Source organism: Neolamprologus multifasciatus, chromosome 10 (genome assembly GCF_963576455.1).
Source record: "Neolamprologus multifasciatus chromosome 10, fNeoMul1.2, whole genome shotgun sequence".
Classification (NCBI taxonomy): Eukaryota; Metazoa; Chordata; class Actinopteri; order Cichliformes; family Cichlidae; genus Neolamprologus; species Neolamprologus multifasciatus.
In genome coordinates, this window is record NC_140448.1 from 16,119,653 (window position 1) to 16,144,654 (window position 25,002).

At 40.2% G+C, this 25,002-nt stretch overlaps 3 protein-coding genes across 3 annotated transcripts; 2 read left to right on the plus strand and 1 right to left on the minus strand.

Moving 5' to 3' along the window:
* Nucleotides 1–2,128: 2,128 nt before the first annotated feature.
* LOC146509924 (nectin-3-like protein) lies at nucleotides 2,129–8,709 on the plus strand. The gene is made up of 6 exons (XM_085174164.1): nucleotides 2,129–2,634; nucleotides 4,722–4,836; nucleotides 4,955–5,302; nucleotides 5,759–5,868; nucleotides 7,560–7,709; nucleotides 7,997–8,709. The coding sequence occupies exons 2-5, from the start codon at nucleotides 4,755–4,757 to the stop codon at nucleotides 7,701–7,703; spliced, it is 684 nt and encodes a 227-aa protein (XP_085030290.1). The 5' UTR covers nucleotides 2,129–2,634; nucleotides 4,722–4,754; the 3' UTR covers nucleotides 7,704–7,709; nucleotides 7,997–8,709.
* Nucleotides 8,241–24,695, minus strand: bach1b (BTB and CNC homology 1, basic leucine zipper transcription factor 1 b). The gene is made up of 5 exons (XM_085174163.1): nucleotides 24,561–24,695; nucleotides 24,174–24,423; nucleotides 22,077–23,552; nucleotides 20,899–21,105; nucleotides 8,241–20,795 (listed from the first exon to the last, which is right to left on the minus strand). The coding sequence occupies exons 2-5, from the start codon at nucleotides 24,405–24,407 to the stop codon at nucleotides 20,565–20,567; spliced, it is 2,148 nt and encodes a 715-aa protein (XP_085030289.1). The 5' UTR covers nucleotides 24,408–24,423; nucleotides 24,561–24,695; the 3' UTR covers nucleotides 8,241–20,564.
* Nucleotides 10,105–16,010, plus strand: rab38b (RAB38b, member of RAS oncogene family). The gene is made up of 3 exons (XM_085174165.1): nucleotides 10,105–10,333; nucleotides 11,862–12,139; nucleotides 13,556–16,010. Exons 1-3 carry the CDS (start codon nucleotides 10,105–10,107, stop codon nucleotides 13,703–13,705), a joined length of 657 nt encoding a protein of 218 aa, XP_085030291.1. The 3' UTR covers nucleotides 13,706–16,010.
* Nucleotides 24,696–25,002: the final 307 nt, after the last annotated feature.

The following is a 25,002-nucleotide window of genomic DNA, read 5'->3' on the forward strand; positions in this document are numbered from 1 at the left end:
AGATTAGCATCTATTGGCATCAATGGTACAGTACTCGCCTGGTTTACCTCTTATCTCTCTGGCCACTCACAGTTTGTTCAATTACTCACTCACAGATCAGTATCTACTCCAGTTAATTCCGGTCTTTTACTTTTTATCATCTGTCTCGTATCCCTAGGTAATATTTTCAGGAAGCATGACATCCAGTTTCACTGTTACGCAAATGACAACCTATCCTCCAAACCCACGGTTACTCTCCCACACACATCCATTTCTGACTGTTTAAGTCAAATCAAGGTCTGGTTTACTCACAACCTTCTTAAACTTAATGGCAATAAAATATAATTAGTTTTAATAGGAACCAGATCAAAACTGGCTAAAGTCCCAACCACAAATCTTTCATTTTCCATTGATAACTCTATTGTCAAAACCACCCCTCAGGTTAAGAGTCTTGGTGTCATCCTCGATAGCACTCTGTCCTTCAAAGCACATATAAATAATATCACTCGGTCTTCCTATTTTCATCTCCGTAATATTAAACACCTTTATCCCTCACTCACTCCACACAGTACAGCCATACTTGTCAATGCTCTTGTCACATCTCGTTTAGATTACTGTAATTCTCTTCTCTATGGTCTACCTCATAAATCCCTCCATGAATTGCAGTTAGTTCAAAATACAGCTGCTCGTATTATTTCCAGAACTGGATCCATTGAATATATAACACGTTCTTAAACAGCTCCATTGGCTTCCAGTTCACCTCCATGTCAATTTCAAGATCCTGCTTCTCACTTTCAAAGTGCTTCATAACCTCGCTCCTCCATATTTATCCGATCTTCTCCATACATACTCACCTCATTGTACACTCCGCTCTTCTTCAGCTTCCCTTCTCTCTGTTCCCCCTGCTCGCCTGACTAACTTATGTTTTTTTTTTACCTTAGGTCTACATTTTATTTTGCCATTTTTATTATATTTGATTGCTGCTATTGTTCTTGTGTTATTGCAAGGTGAACTTGAGGGTCTGGAAGGCACCTATAAATAAAACATTATTATTATTATTATTATTATTATTATTATTATTATTATTATTATTATTATTATTCAATCAATCAATTAATCAGTTTTCTGTTTGACGTTTATCCAGCTGAGTGAAAACTGTAACTTTAATCTCAGCCAAACCATTTTATCCAAGAACAAATAAAACACTGAATGAAAAAAACAAACAATAACATTTTGAAGTTATCTAAGTGACTTATATATCATGTTTAACCTGAGTTTGCCGGCTCTAATGAGCCTTGAACCCCCAGCTAGCTATCAAGCTAGTGGGTAACAGACGTCTCCGAAAACGTCAGAGCACTTTTGCAAATATGTGATATCTTGATAAATCGAGCAGATATTTGAAGTTTACACAGCTACATTCTTAAAAGTATCTTAAAAGTTTATTTTGTGACCCAGAAAGGATAATATTAAAACTAAGTAGCTACCGCCATTGCTGGAAACTGGAAATGGCTGGGCCACGATATGAATTCTGGGATAGGTTGGGCCACGAAGGATACACCAGACCCATGCTTAAAATCTGGGGAAAAAAGAAGACACATTTGTCGGCCACATATTGAGGAGCCTTTGAATCTGGACAGCCTTCGTCGCTTCGCTGTAACGTAATCAGCCTTCAAATGCGGCCTCCAGGATGCAGACCCTGAATTTGGACACAGCTTCTACGATACCAGAGACTGCTTCTTCTTTTTCTTTGGCGTTTAACGGCAGCTGGCATCTTTGTACATTCATTGCTGCTATCTTCTGATTCAGTCCGTTATTACACTCTTAAATCCTACTGCTTATTCCTGCGTCTTTCAGGATCTTATAAAGCTTTAAACGACGCACCGACTATTAAATTAGTTGTTGACGATTTTGATAGTCAACGTATTCATTATTAGTCGAATATCGTGACAGTCCTACTCTGGATAACTGTTTTTGTCATATAATTGGATTGCACTTTGTCAGGCCTCTACCCTAACACCTGACCAACTTGGGTGTCCCACCTGAAGGCTAAGCTACTGCTGGTCTAGCTTTTATGATCACTAAGGCATGCAAACCCCCTGACCACGTTAAGGTGGCAAACCGTCAGGGGGAAAACAGAAAAGCAAAAAAACCCAAAAAATAAAATAAAATATTGCTCATCAGATTCTAACAACTAAAAAAAAGACATTTACCTCAATTGGATAGCCTATATCAAATATATTCAAAACCAACAATAACACTTCACACTTTTGCCAATATTAACAAAACTAAAAAGGGTAGGTTATAAAAGAGAGAGAGAATTCACAATGTTTTGAAAAAGAAAAAGAAAAGAAATAGAAGACTAAAATAAAATTTCTATCCAGATCTTTACAACCAACAACATAAAATATATCTTAATTGGATGGCCTAGTTCAAATAAATTTGCAAAATGAAGTAAGAATAAAATAAGACCTCTCAATATAGCCAGTACTTACAAAACTAAAAAGGGTTGGCATAGTAATAAAAAAACAACAACATACCTGTTTATCGCGGTTTCATGGAAACTCAAATTGACAGACAGACAATAAACGCACCTCATTGCCTGCAGTAGTCAAACGGGAGAAAGTACGTTCTTCGCAGCTGCACTTCATCTCAGAGGTAGGTTAATAAATTGGATTAAACTTAACCACAATACTTTGACATGGGTTCTTTATAAACTTCAGTTCAACTTGAAGGTGGAGGCAAGATGCGTTTAGCAGGATGTTTAGTTGGGGGGGTGCTATGGTAGCCTGTCTACAAAGAGTGCACGGAGGTAAAGAACGAACGACACGTGAAACCTATCATCTCATTTGTGCCTTTTCAAGCGGATTTTTCAGCTACTGTAGTAAATCTTGTCCATATTCAGTTTGTGGGTAATCTATTATTAAGCTATTATTTTCTTTCTCAATTTGAGAAAGTTGACTTAAGGGGGCAGGACGTTTGTTTAAGAGGGCATTGCCCCCTTTTGCCCCACCGTATAGCCGGTGTTGTGCCAAAAAGTGATTGTCTGCCAGAAAGTGATTGCCGTCCGCGGGAGCGCGCGCAGCTGCTTAAAACTGCAGCGCCCGGATTACTTGCGTTGCCAGCTACTTCCGTGCAACTGTGGGTGTGGGGGGGGGACACAAACACATTTATGCCTTTGTTATTAGGCAAAGGTTTAATTATGGCATATTATGGGTATTAATGTTCCTTTAACAGTTATTCAGCATTTCTTAGAGACTGATTGGGATATAATGTGTCACATATGATCCTTCTGAATGATATTAGTCAAATTTGAAGCAGAAATAGTATTTCAGTGACAAGTTATAGACCACAATCACTTTTTGGCAGGTTGGAAATTGCATATTATCAGTTTTATTGTTCCTGTACAAGTTATTCAGCAGTTCTTGGAGAGTTTTTGGGATATAATATATCACATGTAACCCTTCTGGAATATATCCAACAAGTTTGAAGCCGAACTATTGTTTCAGTGAGAAGTTATAGGCCACAATCGCTTTTTGGTAGCGCTAAAATGGCATGTTCTCAGTCGTTATTCTGAACAAGAAAGAGTCATGGTGATACTGGCACAATAGGTCTTTATTGTTTTAACTACTATTCGACAGTCTTATAACAAATATGAACAACGAGAGTAGACATACTAAACCTGTAGGCATTAATTATTCCATCGTGATGCGTGTAGTCATTCGTGACTGCGCTACACACTGAAAGCAACCTTCTGATAAGCGTCATAATTCGGTTACAAGAAACGTTAAAGTTCCATAAATGCATATCTTTGCCTAATAACAAAGGCATAAATGTGTTTGCCCCCCCCCCCCCCCCCCCCCACACACACACACACACACACACACACACGTTATATCAGTTGCACGGAAGTAGCTGGCAACGCAAGTAATCCGGGCGCTGCAGCTTTAAGCAGCTGCGCGCGCTCCCACGGACGGCAATCACTTTCTGGCGGACAATCACTTTTTGGCACAACACCGGCCCCGTCTGCCACTAGTCTCCACAGTCTCATTGTTGGGTAACTACCCAGAGCTTGACTTTTGAAGCTCTGCATGAACGAGCTCCAACGTACCTCGGTGAACATTTTCATCAATACATCCCCAGCATGTCCCTGAGCTGATATGGTCAGGGCCTGCTGGCTGTGCGTCATACAATACTGAGAGCTAAAGGTGACAGAACTTTTACAATATTAGTCCCCAGATGACTCTCTCCCTTAAGCTTGAGATTTGTGGATTCTATGAAAACTTTTTTTTTTTTTAAACTTGATTTTGGGTAACTCTTTGTCTTTCTGTTTTTAGCATATTTATATATTTACCACATATTTATTTTGAAAAGCATACACTGATGTATACAAATAATGTTTATCATAGCTGTATTTTTACACTCAAGTGACAAACCCCTCAAATGGCCATACTAACCATGACAGTGGAAAGAGAAAGTCAGTAATATTACTAGAGGATCAAAAAGAGAGGAAGCATGAATGTATGTTAGACAGGTGGTTTTAATTGAAATCAAACATCAACAGCTCTCTGAATTTGTTAGTTGTGACAAAAAGACACAACTAACTAACTTTTTTTTAACCACAAAGCTTCAGAAAAACACACATGACTCTGTGTGGCTTCGTGTAACGATAAGCCATCCTGCTAGTGCTGCCCGGTTTTTAAACCTCAGTTAACAGGCAGTGTATCGTTTCTGTCTTTCCTCAGTTAGGCACAATACATTCAGCCTGATTGGCCGTAATGAGTATCGGGACCTTGAAAATGACTGGAAAAGTATTGAGACTGGTTCTCACTCTTCTGCTCCTTGCTTCTATCAGTCAAGGTAATTCTTTATATTCTGTATATATCCTTTTGTGCGTGCGTGCGTGTTATGATGAATCAGCAAAGATGGGTATTCGATACCAATATTGACTTCTAACACTATCTGATGTGTCTGACAGGGATCCAGGGTGTTGAGTTGTTCCATTATGAAAAGATGAAAGCTGTAGTGGGCCAGAATGTTTCCTTACCCTGCACTTTAAAAAGTGCTACTGATAACAAGATTGTCAGTATTGAATGGAGTAAGGAAACAAATACAAACACAAAGCTGGGTTTGTACAGCCAATTTTATGGAATCTATCTATTCTGGCAAAATATTACCATCCAGATTGAGAAAAACGGTACAGATGTCCTGGGTTCCCATCTAAAACTTTCTGATGTGAAGAAATCAGATGAAGGCATCTATGTTTGTGACATGGCCACCTTTCCTGCTGGATCCAGACAGGTTAAAACACAGCTAATAGTCAAAGGTAAGAGAACCTAGTACGCACAAAGCCATATCTAAGTACCTAAACCAGACTTTGTAGACCACCCTGGATTTAATATTTAAATAGAAATACACAACATCTTTCTATCTAATGCTGTATTGTATATATTTCACATTACTTGAGGTTGCATCACAGCACTCAGTCTCTGCCAATCTCAGCAGCTATTTACTGCTCAGCAAATCCAAGTAAGAAAAAAAGAACACATCTAGGAGCTCTGCTAAAAGACACAGTTTTCTTTTGCATATTGCTTGTCTCATAAAACACGACACAATACACTCTTCTGTTCAGCTGAAGGGATGTTGTAATCACAACACTGGCAGAAGACATATTACAAAATGTGCTTTTCACATCAGTCAGTCGGTTTAAATTATTATTTATTTATTTTTACGTTTTGTGTGTGATCAACAAACCTAATTAATCTCATGCTTTCCTCAATAGATGACATTAAAATAACGTGTGATGTGAATGGCACTGTTGAAGTCCATAATGGAGAAAATGTGGCAATTCGCTGCACATCATTTCCAAATGCGCAGTACACATGGACCAAGGTAAAGGAAGCTTGAAACTGAATTTAACTCTGACATTGTTTCAAAATAAAAGGTTTTTATGTGCTACAGTGGGGCAAAAAAGTATTTAGTCAGCCACCGATTGTGCAAGTTCCCCCACTTAAAATGATGACAGAGGTCAGTAATTTGCACCAGAGGTACACTTCAACTGTGAGAGACAGAATGTGAAAAAAAAATCCATGAATTCACATGGTAGGATTTGTAAAGAATTTATTCGTAAATCAGGGTGGAAAATAAGTATTTGGTCAATAACAAAAATACAACTCAATACTTTGTAACATAACCTTTGTTGGCAATAACAGAGGTCAAACGTTTACTATAGGTCTTTACCAGGTTTGCACACACAGTAGCTGGTATTTTGGCCCATTCCCCCATGCAGATCTTCTCAAGAGCAGTGATGTTTTGGGGCTGTCGCCGAGCAATACGGACTTTCAACTCCCGCCACAGATTTTCTATGGGGTTGAGGTCTGGAGACTGGCTAGGCACTCCAGGACTTTCAAATGCTTCTTACGGAGCCACTCCTTTGTTGCCCGGGCGGTGTGTTTTGGATCATTGTCATGTTGGAAGACCCAGCCTCGTTTCATCTTCAAAGTTCTCACTGATGGAAGGAGGTTTTGGCTCAAAATCTCACGATACTTGGCCCCATTCATTCTGTCCTTAACACGGATCAGTCGTCCTGTCCCCTTGGCAGAAAAACAGCCTCCATAGCATGATGTTTCCACCCCCATGCTTCACAGTAGGTATGGTGTTCTTGGATGCAACTCAGTATTCTTCTTCCTCCAAACACGACGAGTTGAGTTTATACCAAAAAGTTCTACTTTGGTTTCATCTGACCACATGACATTCTCCCAATCCTCTGCTGTATCATCCATGTGCTCTCTGGCAAACTTCAGACAGGCCTGGACATGCACTGGCTTCAGCAGCGGAACACGTCTGGCACTGCGGGATTTGATTCCTGCCGTTGTAGTGTGTTACTGATGGTGACCTTTGTTACTTTGGTCCCAGCTCTCTGCAGGTCATTCACCAGGTCCCCCCGTGTGGTTCTGGGATCTTTGCTCACCGTTCTCATGATCATTTTGACCCCACGGGATGAGATCTTGTGTGGAGCCCCATATCGAGGGAGATTATCAGTGGTCTTGTATGTCTTCCATTTTCTGATGATTGCTCCCACAGTTGATTTTTTCACACCAAGCTGCTTGCCTATTGTAGATTCACTCTTCCCATCTGGTGCAGGTCTACAATTCTTTTCCTGGTGTCCTTCGAAAGCTCTTTGGTCTTGGCCATGGCGGAGTTTGGAGTCTGACTGGTTGAGGCTGTGGACAGGTGTCTTTTATACAGATGATGAGGTCAAACAGGTGCCATTCATACAGGTAACGAGTGGGGGACAGAAAAGCTTCTTACAGAAGACGTTACAGGTCTGTGAGAGCCAGGGATTTTCCTTGTTTGAGGTGACCAAATACTTATTTTCCACCCTGATTTACGAATAAATTCTTTACAAATCCTACCATGTGAATTCATGGATTTTTTTTTTCACATTCTGTCTCTCACAGTTGAAGTGTACCTCTGGTGCAAATTACTGACCTCTGTCATCATTTTAAGTGGGGGAACTTGCACAATCGGTGGCTGACTAAATACTTTTTTGCCCCACTGTACATAATCATGCTTTGCCCCAGAATGATGAACTGTTGTCAGAGACTGAATCTCTGGAGCTCTGGTGGGTGACTGATGCTGATGCAGGGGTTTATACACTGACTGTCAACACAGAAAGCAAACGTGTGCGCAAAGAGTTTGTGGTGACAGTGCAACCACAAGTTTGAAGACAGGTGAGCGTCTTCAGTTTGTTGCTGCTGTTTGCCTCTTTGTGTCATCATAAATGACATTTAAACTATAAAATCAAAGCCTCAAATCAAAACAGGTAAAAGTTTTACTATCTATTCATTTAAATGTCCTATGCCTGCTTAGATTGGGTCTTTCTGTGAAAGACATAAAAAATAGTGATATCTGTCAAAATAGCCAATAGATGTGCATACAATACCTGTACATGCTTTATAAATTCAAGTAGCTGTCTATCAATGCCACAAGTCAATATTTGTGCTCTGACTCTTTCTAGGATGGATCTACCACCTCCTTTCAATCTCCCTCCACCTTTAGTCAAGTATACAGCTGCAAGACTACAACAGAGCCTTTCCCCGTCTTTGACACAGATTCAAATATGAAATATGTCAGTTCATTAGCTGAAAAGTGAAGTAATAGTAGGGATGGGGTTTAAGCCATGTCTTCTCTTGTTACTAATTAGAAACCAGTACAAACCAGAAGTTTTGCAAATGTATCTCTGTCTAAAGGCATTTTCAGGATTTTTTTTGAATGAGGTGGCAATTGTTGATTTATTTTTGTGTATATAGCTTTGCAGTTGTAGCTGTTGATGATTTCAATTACCTTTTAATTTTAATATTTCTCAGTACCTTGAGCTATAAACCAAACAATTAAAGAAAATACAAGTACATAAAACCTGAGTAAATAATCCTGTATATGCTCTGATCCAATTTCCACAATTGTTCGTTTTTTTATTTTAATTATAATAAGTTTTACAGACCAATAAACCACAAATGCTACATTTCTGCAACATATAAATTCTTCATATAGAAACATTACGTGGACAAAATTATTGGGTCACATCACTTAATCTTAGAATTCAGGTGTTTTCAGTGCCATTGCCACAGGTCAGTGGTGGAACTGAAAAATTTTATATGTGGGGCAAGATGTCTAGGCAGAGTGGCACATACCTCTTTAGAGTAGTATGTGAAAATACCCCATACGGAGTCATAATGGAGTCAACAAAATATCCACAAAAACACTTTAAAATTATTTATTCTATAATTATCTCTTCTGAGAAAACAAAGGCTACAAGAGGCTTTTGGACAAACAAGCAATTAGCTTTACAACTATTTTAGCCATAGTATTTTAGGTCTGATGTTTGTGCCATTTTTGTAAATACATGTGTGAGCAATAAATGATCAAAAACCAGGAATATGATGGATGTTGTTTTTTTGTTTTTTTTTAAAGAATTTAACCTTCTCTGTATTTTGTTTTATGGCTAGACAGAAAGCTAAATAGTATCATGGTTTGTCTAGGCTATGCAGGCTGCAGCTGTACTCTGCAAAGGGGTCAAACAGCAATACAAAGGGAAATTAAAGCTATACACTTGTAAAGTTAAATAAAAGTTTTGTCATTGTAATATTTTGAAGCAACATAAAGCTCTGCGTTTGTTCAGTATGTGAAAACTCTTAAAAGGCTGTGCAACATATTTTTTTTATTTATTTATTTTGAGCCTCCTATGCATACTGCTATAAAAATGCAAACACATATTTCTTGGCTGAGCTCACGCACAGGCATTTGATGATTCTCACACTCCTCCAGACTATTTTATATTCCCACAATAACATAATGTGGCTTGAAGGCATGAGGGCTGGGTTTGCAGGAACATATGTACAGTAGAATCACAGTCTCACTCACTGCATATGCATCCATGTGGATCCTATTAAAGCATTTAATATTATTGCATCCATTGTATACTTCTGCAACCAACCTAAGTACGTATATGCCAGCACTTGTTTTTGTTTGTTTTATTCCCCCAGAGAACAGATAGCAACTGCCCAAACGGATGAATATCCAATTCAAAATGTGGTTCAAATTTGAAGTTACAGAATAAATCTGTTTCTGTTAACTGGCTAAAACTAATCACTAAGAGTATTTTTGATACAGACTCACTTATCCACCTCTGCTGCTTGGCTGGTCCATGTTTAGAACACCGTGATGTTCTCAATTAAAAGTTATCCTCAGTTACCCTACCGCAATACAAAACGGCACCAGTGTCTGTTGTGTAATTTTTGTTTTCTTTAAGAGCGAGATTCGGGTATTGCTCTTGTTAAGTTAGTGCTTATAGTTTCGTTAATATTTAACAGTCAGACGAACTTGTGATGCAAGCACGTAAACGGTTAACCCGTTGTATAAAGGGGCAGTACAACAGTCTTGTTACTTCACTGACGTCTCCTCAGAGTGGCGAGGCGAGGTCACAAGTTCCCAAACACAGCCCCACAGCAATCACACACTCCCCCCACAGGGAGGGCGGAGAAAGACACGCAGGAGACCAGGGGAACGCACTCGAGGCAGGTCAAAGTTACTGAAAACTGCTACCGCTGCTGAGCTCTGACAGGTGGAATGACCAACTATCCTTCACACTCCAATGGTATGCAGAGTCTCCGGAAAGAGCACCTGTATAAGGTGCTGGTCATCGGAGACCTGGGGGTCGGGAAGACTTCCATCATCAGGCGCTACGTCCACCACACCTACTCGACTAATTACCGGGCTACGATCGGAGTTGACTTCGCCCTGAAAGTGTTAAACTGGGATTCAGAGACGGTGCGGCTCCAGCTGTGGGACATTGCAGGTAGGGCAGTGAAGAAGCTGAGTGTGTGTTACGTGTTGTATCTGTCTTTAGGTGTGACAGCAGGCCAAATAAACTGGCAACTTGCTTTTCCTCCACAAAAGTTTTTGGCGGGTGTAAGGGATCTGTATTGTACGCCGTTTACACCATTTTTCCTCCTTTTGGTATTTTAAAATATGAAATGTAAAAGAACTAGTGGAGGAGGAAAAATTCAGAAAATTTGTAGCAGTGCTGCTTAGTTCCTGAAAAAAAGATCCTTTGGGTAGATAACACGTATCTTCTAAGTGACAACGAGGCATGACTCTTCTATATTTATGAAACGTTCACAACATAGAGATGCACTGTCACTGTGGAGAGCTGGTATCTGACACAACCCACGTTCTCTCTCTTTCTCTCTCTCTGACACACACACATTGCTTAGACAAGACCAGCACACTGTTGTTCAGTCATTCATTTAAGGTATGATGTTGCATCATGTGATTAGAGCCATGTGAGGGAGATTTAAAGGAGTTACAGGAGTGTTTTGTAGCCCTAATAAAAAACAAAACCACCTTACTCAGTCACAACTAGCAAAGTGAGACACACACAGAGGTACATGCCTTATGGGTTTAATTTTGCTTCATTAAATTAAATGATTATGTCAGGGTCAAGTAAATATAGTAAGTCACATCTGATTTAGTTTGTCTACCTGGTTGAATTAATCCAGATGGGCAGATAGGCACTGAAGAGTGAAACCTTAATCCTCTTTTCATCATGTGGGGAATACATTTCATATGCTTTGATTGGAAGTCATGCAAAAGCACCGTAGGCTTACTGGATGACAGTTTATCAAGTGACAAATGTGACACATGTCTGTCTGTGACTTCTCTTACACAATGACAATTATTTATATACAGCCTTGCACGAAAGGAGGAAGCTATCAATTTCCCCTTACTCATGATGGCAAATGGCAACACTTTGTCTTTCTCAGAGAGCTTTTATTAAAGCCAGAAGTGGCCTCTCATCCATCCATTAGTATTAACTTTTCTGCTGAGAGGACATTTCCTGCACAGCAAGCAGGATGCACACACCTACGCGCTCTGTTCCGGACCAACGAGTCAAATTAGACAGCATCACGCATCTCTGAGGGAATGTGTTGTTGACAGCTAACCTGCTCCTCTAATTTTCATTTCTTGCACAAGCTCAGGATGAACCCACGTACATCCACGTGCATACATCTTCCATATAGACTTTTCATATGCGTACAGGGATAAATGCTGTTTTAGCCTACTTGCAAATTGCATGTCTAAATTAAGCAAATCAAGCAGTCACATTGGCCCTATATTTATGTGCGACATGATGGTAAGACTACAGGAATGTGCGGTTTCATGGGAATGCAGGCACTGCACACTGCAGTCAGCTGTATTAGTTGTTTTGCTGCAAACATGCAGGAAGAACAATGAAAATCTGTCATTGGATCTGATGCTGGCAACAACAACGCTGTCTTACGAATGAATGAATCTCCGTGTTTGTCTGTGTTTGTGAATCACAGGTCAGGAGCGTTTTGGGAACATGACACGAGTGTACTACCGTGAAGCCATGGGGGCCTTCATAGTGTTCGACGTGACACGGCCAACAACCTTTGAGGCTGTCGTTAAGTGGAAAGAAGATCTGGATTCTAAATTAATGCTGGCTAATGGAAAGAGCATCGCCACCGTGCTGCTGGCCAACAAGTGTGACCAGGGCAGGGAGCTGACCAACAATGGCATTAAAATGGACCAGTTTTGCAAGGACCACGGCTTTGTCGGTTGGTTTGAGACTTCTGCCAAGGTGCGACCAAAGTACAGTTATAATAAGTTTGCTACAGTTTGCTAGTCTTTTCCGAAGTATGGAAGGAAACGGATTCTTAAACAAACACAGAACATACCTCATTTTCCTAGCATCATATTACAAACACACCCTTCCTATTGGAAGTCTTTTTAAGCTGTTATAGTTCCCATCTCTACCACCAACATGTAGCCACAGCTTCCCTGCATCCTTCTCCACCAGCACCATAGCACCCAACTGTAAGCCCTGGGGGATATTGACTCATCTCTCCCTAATTTTACATATAATATATTAGCAGGGAATAATGAGCCAAGAGCCTAGATGCCAAATGCTGACTATATTGTGCTGCTTTAATCAATCAGTCATTTTAAAATAGTCTCATCTGACTGAAACAGAGCTTTTTTTTTAGCTTTGTTCCTGAGTGTCAGAAGAGAAGCCAAACTAAGGTAATCAGTTGCTTCCCAGAGCAACCATTTAAGAAACACATACAACCCCGAGCAAGAGTGCATCTAGGGATACTTCTCAAAATATAAGCACTGTTTAGGATTGAAAGAATTCCAGCCATCTCGGAGTCACACTCCGGTCACTTTAGTCAGAAACGATCATCTCCATAGAGCTAACTGGGCTTTTATATGCTCATTAGATACATTTACAGTGCAGGGTTAGAAGAAATTCCATAAGTTATTGTTAACTGTCTGGTGTTCAAAAACTCCCACATCCTACAGGGAGTTCTGCTTCCAATCAAAACCCCACTGTTTTCAGTTCTGTTCTTGAGTGGGCATTATAAAACCTCAGTTTGATAACATATATATTTTCTACCTTCTTAATGTGCTGGATAATTTGTGTTTTAGGCACCATATAATTTGCTGTAGTTATGATATACATGCATTTGGTGTTCTGCGATCTTGACCATTTAAATTACTAGGTTTAAATAAAATGTTCACGCTCAGTACTCGGTGTGTTTGTCGACATTTCCAGAAGAACGCCGTAAAATTGTTTTACTTTTATGCTGCTGCATTGAATTCTGCTAATATTGCATTCACTTACACATCTGCTGTTGACACTGACGTGTTGGAGCTGCTTGTGGCATCAAGACTCGACATTCTGAAAGGTCAAAGTTTATAAGGTGCAGATTTGCCCAGAAGTGTCAGAGGTAGACTATACAAACAGATGTACCCACCCCTTATGTGGAGCAGCCAGAAGAACGTTTACTGCATTTATTTAAAGACGTACATACATGATGGTGTTTCTGTGATGGTAAAAATGTGACCACAAAATGGAATAAATGTGACCACCTTTATAAATGGTCACATTTATAAAGGTGGGATCATGTAAATGCTTCTAATGCTCTGTTAGTGTTCTGACACAAGGTTAGTAAAACTGGGACATTGTTTTAATGAGTTCTTCTCTCTCATATAGGACAATCTCAACATCAGTGAAGCTGCGAACTTCCTAGTCAAGCACATCATGGCCACAGAAAATGACATCCTGAAAACTGTGGTACCCGACACCATCTCGCCGCAGCTCAACTCCAACAGGCAGATGAGCTGCTCTGGCTGCTTGAAATAATGAAAAGACAGATCAGTGTGAGAACTGAAAAACAATGGATGCACAGCAGGACTAAGAGGCAAAGCCATCTGAATCTTACAAGGAAAGGGGAGCAGTGGTGGTGTGTACTATGAAACAATTGGAACAGTTTAGGCTCCTTGGTCCAAACTAGAGTTGAACATTTTAGTTTGTTGCGATTTGAGGAGCAAACCAAAGCTTGCAGACTGAAGTCACTTGAAGTTGCTCATTTATTTAACACTTTTTGTGTAACGTGCCATGCTGCGAGTGTGAAGTTTTTGCCGGAATAATGAAATAACACTGCTGTCTGTGCTTTTCGTCACGATGTGGTGTGTTGAGCCAGAGAGCATAGACACAAATCTCTGGTCATCTCTGCCTATTTTTTTTTTTTTAACCTAATTAAATTTTTACTCTTACAACAACAACTCGCTTTTAAAAAGACTGGCAACATCTTCACCTCATGAATGGTATGAAAGTTCTCCCGATACGCTTGATGCAACACACCCAAAGGACTCAATGCAAATACACATCTTTAATTTTATTCTGCACTAGCCAAAGAAAACAGTACTGACCTCTTTCAGAGGATCCCATTTATTTATTTATTTTTTTGCTATTTTCTAATGATGTGAAATTTTCACTTTTAAAAAAAAAAAAAAATCAAATAGGTTGTTTATATAATTAACTTTGAGTATTTAACACTGGGTAATGTACCAAGATAAACTGCTTCAAATCTGTCACACAACTAACGAACTTTAATTTGTTGGTTATATCTGTAGTAACAGTTTGGTTGTGGCAAGAAACTGAAAATAAGTGGAGTGAAATATTTTAGGCACACAAACATCCTGGAGCCTGCTTGGTGTAAGCAGACTTTTATGGCCATGGAACAGACGTGCTGGAGCAATTCAAGTTTACATGGTCAAAGATTTCCCAGACATATGTCTTTGTCAATAGCAGGGGAGTGGTTGTCATACTGCTAAACACTGGGTTTTAGGCTTATAACATCTAAATGGTAAATGGACTGCTTTGTTATTGATCTCTCATAGTGCCTTACACTACAAGCTACACTCACAGAGCATCTTACTCACAAGGACAGTTCAGTTAATTTCAGCTGGAGCCGTGGATCAAACCATCAGTTTTCGATTACCAAAACTTCACAGTGTTAGTTTGGCCCACGCTACCTCCTGAGTCACACTTTTATCAGAAGTGATTATTAAGTGTCTGTGTATGTAATTTTTCTTCATCAGAACCTAACCCCTTGTATCCATGGTAACTGGAGTCTTTTTGGAGTATCCTCCAACATCTTTGTGAAGCTGTCTCTCTCTGTTTGCAGGCACACATCAACGCTCATACCCATATAGGCAGATTTCTGTAATCTCTGCATCCTTGTTCCTGTTCTCCTCTTCTTTTTACTGTTTCACTGTGTTTTTTACTCTCTTAGCTATTTGAAGTTTTTCTTTTGTATGTGTTCTGCTTTTTTTCCTTTTGCTTTCTTCTATTCTTTGATTTACATTTTATACATTAGGTACATTATGCAGATACTGTACACAGCATCTTCTACATACCGTGGGATTTAGTACTTAACCTGATTGTCCAGTTGCCTTGCATTGAGCCTGCTCCTTTGTACTACTTGCTAGTATTATCCTCTAAATTCATGCCATTCTTTTTCTTCTTCTTCTGTGAATTAAGACAGGATTTGACCTGATATAAATTTAAGTTAGCTCTCATATCCTGATCTGGATCAGCCCACTAATCTGGATTAAATTAATTGTTTGGTCTGTTGGCATTTCTGTAAATGTACTATGGGAGGCTGCTTCCATAGCTGACTGAGGTTTATATGGCGGTGTCATGTGGTAGTGTAAGTTTTTATTGGTTATTTACAGCATGCACAAGGGTGGATTTAAACAATGGCCTCTCCACAGAAAAATGTCCCATTTTTTAGCTCATCATGAGAGCGTCTGACATCATGCGTCTCTCATATGATATCAGAATGGCAGCGTTACACTTTACAGGCACAGGAAAATGTGCTGTGAGAAGTCATTGTATGGTGTGTTTGAGAAGCAAAGAAAGGCTTCAAAACATCACTTCTTTAGTTGTTATGCTGTGTGCAGATTGTACTTGTGTATTTATTTTAAAGCTGTGAAATCAGTTAACACGTATAAACCATGTTATCTGTTTTTCTAACACTTTCATAAAACTTCATAAAACAAGGACTTTATTCATCCACTTTAACCTGGAACAAACATTTATTTTCTGATCACACTGAGGACCACTGTAAGACAGTGAACAGAAAATCAGTGTCTAACTTTTATTAGTTTAATAAAAATTAGACACTGAGTTTGTGTGTGTGTGTGTGTGTGTGTGTGTGTGTGTGTGTGTGTGTGTGTGTGTGTGTGTGTGTGTGTGTGTGTGTGTGTGTGTATGTGTGTGTAAGGCTGAATCAGGACTCTAAGATTCTCATAAGGAAGCCACATGATTGTTGATTAATCTCTGCCCGAGGGTTTAGAAGATTAGGTCATCTGCTTGTGGCATGTTAAGGCATCCTTACCAAGAAAGCCTCAAAGCATTTTAGAGCTCAGTCATCTGAAAACCATCAAGTTGTACGTTGACGAAACAGGATTTCCAGAAAAGTGACAAAGGACAAAATAGGATAAAGAAAGTCACTGGGCTACCATGTGCTTCCAGCCAGAAGAGGTTCAGTTGTCTTTTGTCTATAAATCTGCGGAGCAGCAATCTAGGGATGGAAATGTATTTTTCCAAAGGATAAACACCTATTTGATCTTTTTGTTGTTGTTGTTATTTACATTTTTATTTGGAACCAGGGATGTACATGCTTGATCACACCAAAACAGCTTTCACATTATAATTTTTTTGGTAATACATGTAAACCCAACACCAATGAAGAAAGTAAGTAAATAAGGTAATATTAACATAACTTTGAGGAGGTTAGCAAGTAGAGAGCGGAAGTAACTGCTCTAAATGATAATACATCGTCAATCCAGGATCCCCAAGACTTAAACACTGTTCCTCTTCCTGTCTTAAAATAAATGTCAGCTTCTCAATCATGTAAATGTCGTGAACTACAGTAATCCAGTCTTCAAGTGAAGGAGAGTTTTTCACCATTTTCTTGTCGGAGTCAATTAAATTTTGTACAGATATTTGTTTTCAAACTCATCCAGTGTATCTGCTCTTAAACGTAAATATAAGATCTCAAAAGAAAAGGGGACTGTTATCTTAAATATTCTTCCTGTAGCTATCTTTAGCTGAGACCAGTGTTGCTGGAGTTGTGGGGAAGTCCAAAACACATGAAATTTTTATATTGTATTTTTTTCTCTATGAAACCTTCAGCAACACAATTCTTTATTTAGGAAACTACTTTGTGCAGGTGTCCTGAAAAATCGTATGTTCTCCAATTGATGTTCTGATGGTGATGGTGAAGAGGATTGTCTAACTCTGGAAGGCTGTAACATCTAAATCATAATTTTCATATTTATACCATTCATTTGACCCTTCTTGTACTGTCAGGGGGCAGGATAGAAACACAGCATGGCATTTCTGTCACTTTGGATGGTTAAGATCCCAAATCAAACCAGAAAAATATCCGCAAATAGCAAAACAGCCCTCGACTGTAAACAGGTCGGGGTTTGTTTTTTCCTTTAATTTGTCACCAATCTGTAAATGAATCACTGAAAAGCTGTTTGAGGTTATTAGTCATAAAATATGGCATTCAAAATAAAACAAATGGCAATTTTTATTTCATTCTCTGTTTATTCTTAAAGTTTAAACTCATTGTGTGATGAGAGATGGGGTTGATTTAACTCTTGATTTCTGGAATTTGGAATCATGAACACATTAAGGCACACTGTGTGGCTCTCGGGCTCTGCCAAAGATCCACCTACAGAAAATGTCCATATATTCTCTGTGAGACAGGAAGAGAGAGAAGCTGGTAGTAAGAGAAGATCGAAGAGACACTTAAATGTTACAGCAACAAAAGGTTACCAAGGAGTCAGTGCAGGTAAACCAACAGACATGCCGAAGTTGTCATCACCACTGCTTTAAAAAAAACATTTAAACATTTCACACTGATTAAAACGGATCACTCTGTACTTTATTAGCACAAAATCAGCTACCTTAATTAATCTCATGTGACAAGTTTGATAAATCAGTTACGAGTATGGAGATCATAAAAATGACTTGGTCTCATGATCTGACGGTGCCTTTCTCCCTGTGGTCACTGCCAAAAATTGTTCATGTGGAGCCACCTCTTGTAACGTTAGGGACATTGCAGCTGCTTTTACTTCAAGACTCACAGATACCGGTTAGTGACCGAGAAGTGAAACAGTTCATATGAATTACATTTGTATTTTTATACAAATCCTAAACTTTACTTGCCATAAACTGGGGTCGTATACAAATATGACTCATTCAGCGCATTTCCAAGCTGTCCAATTTCTGCAGACAAAGAGAAAGAAAGACAAGTGCAGCCACTTGAGAATGACTGGATTTTGAACTTAATCACATTTTGTGAATACCAGCAAATCTTTCCCAGGCTTAGGACCACCTGCTTTAAGGTGATTTCCTCATCTTTAAGCCCTTGGAATTTATCGTTTGTCGGTTCCCACCCAATCAATTTGGCCAAATTAACCCACTTGACCTTTTGCACCCAATTTCATACATTCTTTCACCCCAAGTAAGCTGTGAGAATGACTGATATCACTGCAATTAAAAAACCTTGGTGTAGTGTTGTAGTCATCCAGCGCACGCGGTGCTGTGTTTGCTCACATAAAAGAAAACTAAGAGATGACAGGCAGTGATGAAAGAGGTGAAAACAAAGGAAGATCAGGCAGGAGATTAAAAAGCACAGAGGTGAGACAAAGTGGTAGAGAGTGTCTACAAATTTAAAGGGAGTAATATTAACAATGTAGTGTAGTAATAAATCATTTATATGTCTGCCCAATTTGAAGGATGAGTCCTCTTAAGACCATGTAAGCTCAGCTATCTGTCATACATGCTAAGAAATATTACATCTCATTAACGTTACTGATGTTTTTTGGGATTAAAAGTGAAGGACAAAGAAACATATTTTACTGTTTGGGAAACTTTATGCTTCTTTATTCAGTTTAATATTGGGGGGTTTTTGTTTTGTTTTTACATATGGTCTAAAAATAAAAAAAATCGGGAACGCATTTGCAAACGTTCATAGAAAGAAACAGTACTTTTGGAACATGGTTTAAAAAACACACACACAATCACTAGAAGAGCTCAATGTAGTACAAACTACTCGTCTGTACTTAGTGGAATGATTGCATAAACACACATACTGCCACTAGAGGGCAATACGCACCTAAGTTATCACGCATTTCTTGTGCAGTGTGCAGTCAGCTTGAAAGAGAAAGCAAAAGATTGTTTTGTCATTGTCCCTCAAAGCTTACAGTCATCGAAAACACAGTGTGGTTACTCAGCATATCTGATTTACACTATTGTTCAAATCAAATTTTACACTAATCAGTTCAAGTCCAGCTACGCTCAGGTGATTATTATGAGTGACAACAATTTCATAAATGCAAACATATAATAACAGCAAATAGTGAACAGAAAAACCAGAAGAGTAGCTGCAAAGCAACAAATGCTAAACACTACAGAAAGCAGATTAATAAACGGAATGCTGAATAGAGAAAAAAAAGTGCAGTTGCTAGAATAAAGTCTAAAAGACAACCTATGAATCTATCGTCCGCGTCATTTATTGCGTGCTTATTGATCTTTTCCATTAATTTAGATACGAACGATAAAGATAACTTTATCGGCTCTGGATAACTTCCAATATTTCCATTTAATGAAAGGTTAGACAAACATGGAGGCTGGTTCAATTATTTTAATTCCACCCTTTCTTCAGACGGGCGTGCTTTGTTCACACAGTGGAGCTAAAGACTCAGCTAAAATTCCTGAGGTGTGTTTCACTGAGTTACAGTAAAACTGTGAGAGGCGTTTGCAGTTTAAAAGAGCTGTGTCATTGTGGAATGCGGATGATATAAAACCACAATGACAGCCAGAAAACTGAGAGCCAGACAAAAGGTAAACATGCCACACTATGTCAAGTCCTTTTTGTTTTGTTGGTTGAGTTGCGTGGTTTCGGTGCAAAATGCTGATGTGTGTTTAACTCTGAGTAAGAGGGTTGAACCAACACCCTCTGCAAGAGGTAATTTTGGCCAAATAGTCTTGTTCACACCTGAGACCTGTGTTGTAAAGTATGTACACATCATCCTGAGGTAGTCAGGCAGTGAGGCATGTTATAAATGTATGTCCCCATTCGGTTACAGTTAAAACTATAAATGTCTCCCTGACTGTGTTGCTTTGCTTCCCCAGACATTCAACTATAGTAAGCTATTTACAGTGTTAAAAAAACCCATCTGCTACAGCACACCATCGAAGGACTTCTAACCGGTGGACAATCTAAATGATTTTAAACACAAGGAACACATTCCCGCCCACTCGATATACATTTGGAAATCAAAGGGTAGTTAATAAAAATGCAGTTGATCGTGGTCCTCTATTTGCTAATTAATTTTTCGATTACAATTAAAATCGTACTTGGCAAAGCCATTGCTTCATACTGGAGCTTGCACACAGGCCACAATACACAGTAAAGGCCCTCAGATAATGTATGAGAAGGGTTACAGTAAGGCTTCAAAATCAGTTTGAAATAAAAAAAAAAACCTCAGGAGCCGCAGTCCTCTGACACCCTGACACACATCAGTGTGCTTGTTCTGTATCTAAAGTCAATGTTGTCCAGTGACTGTGTCCCTGCTGGAGCTTCCTCATTTGTCATATACTGTTCAACACCCACAGAAAAACCCACAGTGGACACCTATGGCTGGAGTGGCAACCCATGCTGTGAGAGAAGAGTGTCTGTGTGAGGACAGAAAGAGGACAGAGGGCAGTCTGGGGAGGTGTACTTGGCTAACACCTGCAGCTGCTCTGGCTGTAGATTTGCTTCACTGCAGACCCTCTGGCATAAAGCAGAAACACTGTGACACGTTTTCAACTTTAGCTGGCTCAACTGGCTCTTCTCCAGCATCAGTTTCTCCCTCTCTGTCTTCTGTGATACACATACACAAAACACACAATCCGATTAGCACGACCGAGAGCATCTTTTGGATAAATTTACTGATTAAAAAACACAAAAAACAAAACATACTTACCAGCTTGTTGATTTCACACTGCAGATTATATATGCAGTCCAGTTTTCTCTTGCGGCATCGCTGAGCTGCGAGGCGGTTTTTGCTGCGTCGTCTCATATCATGGACAAAGTCCAGCTGTTCACGCGTAAAGGCATGTTGCTTTAGCAGCTGCTGGAAGTCGTTTCGGCTCAGCTCCACTATCCAGTCTACAGAGAATGGCAGCTGCACCTGAAGAAACCCAGCAGGGAAAAAAAGAAGAAGAAACTGTTACATGACATCGTTTCTCAATGAGACAAAGAGTGTTCCTTAATGACATACTTTTAAATCTTTACACAACATCACAACACAGGACTGTCTCTGTTTGTCTTACAAAAGGCTTTGATAAATAAACAAAGAAAGCTGGAAGTTAGATAACATGTGAGTATGGGAACACCCACAAAGAAACAGGATGGCACAGTATAAACACAACTGTTTCTCTATTGGTATGAAATGATTACGGCCAGTGTGTATTTCTTGTGGCTATGCATATTTTAATTTATCAAATTTAATTTAATTTAATTTATTTACTTTGTTTTTATTCAAAGTCCCTTGTGGGACTTTCTGTTAGTGGTGTAAACGGAAAAAAAAGTTACATTTTTACCAAGGTGTTAATTGTTAACTCTAAAAACCTGCTGCTGCTAAACTGGGACAGGAAATATTGGAACAGTATCAGCCATGTACTGTTTTATCTACTATAAATAAAAGCTTTTCCTCTGAAATGACCTTAGCTTCATCTGCACACTCACTGCCTTATTTGTCCAATCCAAGTGGTCAGCTTGGACTTGAGAGCTTCTTCAGACTTGTTGTTTGACTCACACTTATTACTAACTCAACAGGCTGAGCTGTGAATGTAAGCTAAACTGGACTCTGAACCAGCTGGTGGGACGCATACACACGGTCCCAACGCACACGCAGCTGGGTGAATTTTTAACCAGCCTCCACAACAACTCTCCTTTCTGTTGCCTGAAAGCAAATTTGAATATGATAAAATGTGCCAAAAACTGATATCTGTAACAAGCACAGTGAAGTCACCCACAGGCACGGTGGTGATGCTTCTCAAGGCACTGCAGTTTCTGAACAACGTGAACTACAGAAGAAGGTGTCGTGGCTAAGCAGGGCCGGACAGAGGAGAAGAGAAGAGATTCATTTTAACTTCTCACCTGCCTGGCCCTCTCTATTGCAGAGGACTCGCTGTCTCCTTCTGTTTCTGTCTCCGAGTCGCCATCCTCCCCCGAGTTAAAGGAAGACACACCTGACTGAGATGCCCCCTCACACTCAGACAGCCCTTCTCCTTTCCATGAATATTTCCTTTGGTCCAGATCCTGGAAAAGGGGACAGCTTGTTTTGGGGGTGTTATGCTTCGGCCACTCTAAAGATGTGCTCTGCGGGCATCGGGCCCCTATATTGGTGGGACATCTGCCCTCGGGGTCATGAAAGTTGAGCTGAGAGTGGTCTATATCAGATCCCAGCTGCCGTGCCAGGCTCTCAGCCATTTCCTTCTCCGCAGTGATATTATTTACAGGCAAGGCTACTCTTCCATTTTTGCTTCCTTCTTTTCTTGCTTCTTGAAAGGCATTATCTACCCTCTTCCCCTCTCCCTCTATCTTATCCTCTGCCTTGTTTTGACTGGAGATTGGCCATCGTACAATAGGGCTTATTACTTCTTCAATGTCCATACAAAACCTTTCCTGCCTCAGTGGTCTACAGATTACAGGACCCTCATTCAAGGCCCTTTGAGGGCCATGGTGCAGCATTAACCCTGATGACCTCTCAGTCAGCACTGCGCTTGACTCTGAGGAGTCTGACTGGACACTGGATATTTCCAAGGAGGCGATTGCACTTGCACCCTCTAGTCCTTCGTCCATTTCAATATCATTCTCTCGTACTTTCTCACTCCATTTGCCCCCTCCTTCATGTGTGTCCTTCTTAACCATAAGAGCTGTCGCTCTGCCCAAGCAGTTCTCTGTCTTCCCATCATTCATTTGAATTTTCCATGGCTCATCAGTCCCTCCTTTATTCTGTCTGTAGCCACTTAAGACTGAATTTCCAGAGATTTCAGCCTTGGTTTCATTCTTACTGTTTGCACTGCTGGAACACGGCAAGTCAGAGATGACACAGTCATTCCTGACCCCTGCTGTTTTGACCAGGCTCTTCTCTGTGACAGAAGCGTCCTTCCCACAAGCTAGCTGGAACTTGCGATACTTTGGACACTGCATAAAACTGTCATTTGTTCCCTCAGCTACTAGTGCACTTGTGTCTGTGCTCTTCTGACTTCCCACTTTGTTGTTCACTGATTTGTTACAGTCCTGAACCACTTCCCGCTGGCATGATGACTCAGCAACTGGTTGTACTTCTTTTTCATCCAACAATACGCTGTCAGAGTCTGTGTTGCTGTTTTCCTCTGAAGGCGGCCGCTTGCTCTTCTCTTTACAACAGGTCTTTCTCTTGAATGGAGGAGGGCCTTTGGTGGTGGTGGAGAGGAACTTAGGGAGCAGAAACTCAAAGCATCCCTCATCTAGGTCTTTGAAGCCAAGAATGACCGCCGAGTTTCGGATTTCTAGGACGTTCTCTTTTCCAAAGAGTAGTTTGGACGTGTAGGCAAACTTCAACAAGGGTTCAAAGCCAGCGACTGTCACCTGTAAAAGAGGACAAATACATTTTCTTTTAAAAAAAGCATGTTCTGCCTAATTCTGTACTTCCTGTAAGAGTAGACGATGAAGGGAAAAGTACTGTAGGTCCACATGTGAAAATAGATTGATTTATGCCAACTAAAGAAGTTTCGAGAAATAAAAGGGATTAACTTAGAAAGAAGTACATGTGAATGAAAATTGAGCTGCTGTGGTTTTAAATAGGAAAGGCCAAAATGCATCTGTGAAAACTACATTTAAAAAGAAAACTGTTAATATGATGACTATGAAAGCAGGTTTTACTTGAATAAAAAAAGTACTCTAAGTCTGACTTTTTAACCAAAATTTAGCCACTAACTGGTTTGACCTGATCTTTCCTATATGGATTTGTCCACTGACGACGGAGATTATATGTTGGCGCTTCCGTGCGTTTTAAAACAACAGTCGGTCTCATTTATTATTTTAAAAAAACAACAACAAACAAACAAATTCCCAACTCTGCGACTACCTGTGAGGAAACGAGCCTCACAAGCGCCTTTCTCGCTTCACTTCCAGAAAACATTTTGTTATCGTGAGCTTGTGCATGTGTAATAATTCCGACCTCTGTGGCGTCACGACGTGATTTCTCACCTCTTGGGGAAGAGTGACGACCGCCCCATGTTGTGTGAATGAGGAGATCCTCTGCGCGAAGTACTCGCTACAGGAAGCGAGCACCGAGCGGTGGGCTCTGAAACTCTGGCCCTCCACCACCACCGTGACATCGCACAACACGTCCCGCCGCCGCTGTTCGTCGAGGGAGCTCAGCACATGGGTGGAATGAGCGGTGGACTCGAATGTAAACACAGACGACCGTGGGGCAGACATGGCCACCGATAGATATCTGTTTGTACAGCAAACACACAGAGTCTCTCCGTCAGAGTTCACCAGTTCCCTTCTGTCACAACAACATGATATACTTTTAATGTTACTTCATAAAATACAACACAACAACAAACAAAGGAACGAAAGCATGCCTACCTTAGTCTTACTCTGGAGAAGATTTCCGCGCTGGCTAGGGTGTGTAACTAAGTCCCAGCAAGCTTAACACACATGTTTTTTCTACATGGAATGTTGTCTAACCGGACTATGTTTCCCATAAATCCTTATCGCAAGTCGGCTACAAACGAAAAACTAAGCTTGACTCAGTCATATGGCCTGTGTGTGTGTGTGTGAGAGAGAGAGGGAAAGAGAGAGAGAGAGAGAGAGGAGGAGGAGGAGGAGGGGGGAGAGGCATAGAGGGAGTGTGCGTCTGTGTGCTTGCCTATGTGTGTTGTAACAACCCTGGGTGTATCAGAGCGGCGCTGACTCATGCACTCTTGCTGATAAAGGATGAGCAAGCAGTTTTCCCGTCCTTACCAAATCCCACCCTCAGATCTGTTTGGTAAACCAACAGTTTTGTTTCCCCAGAAAATCCTTTTAT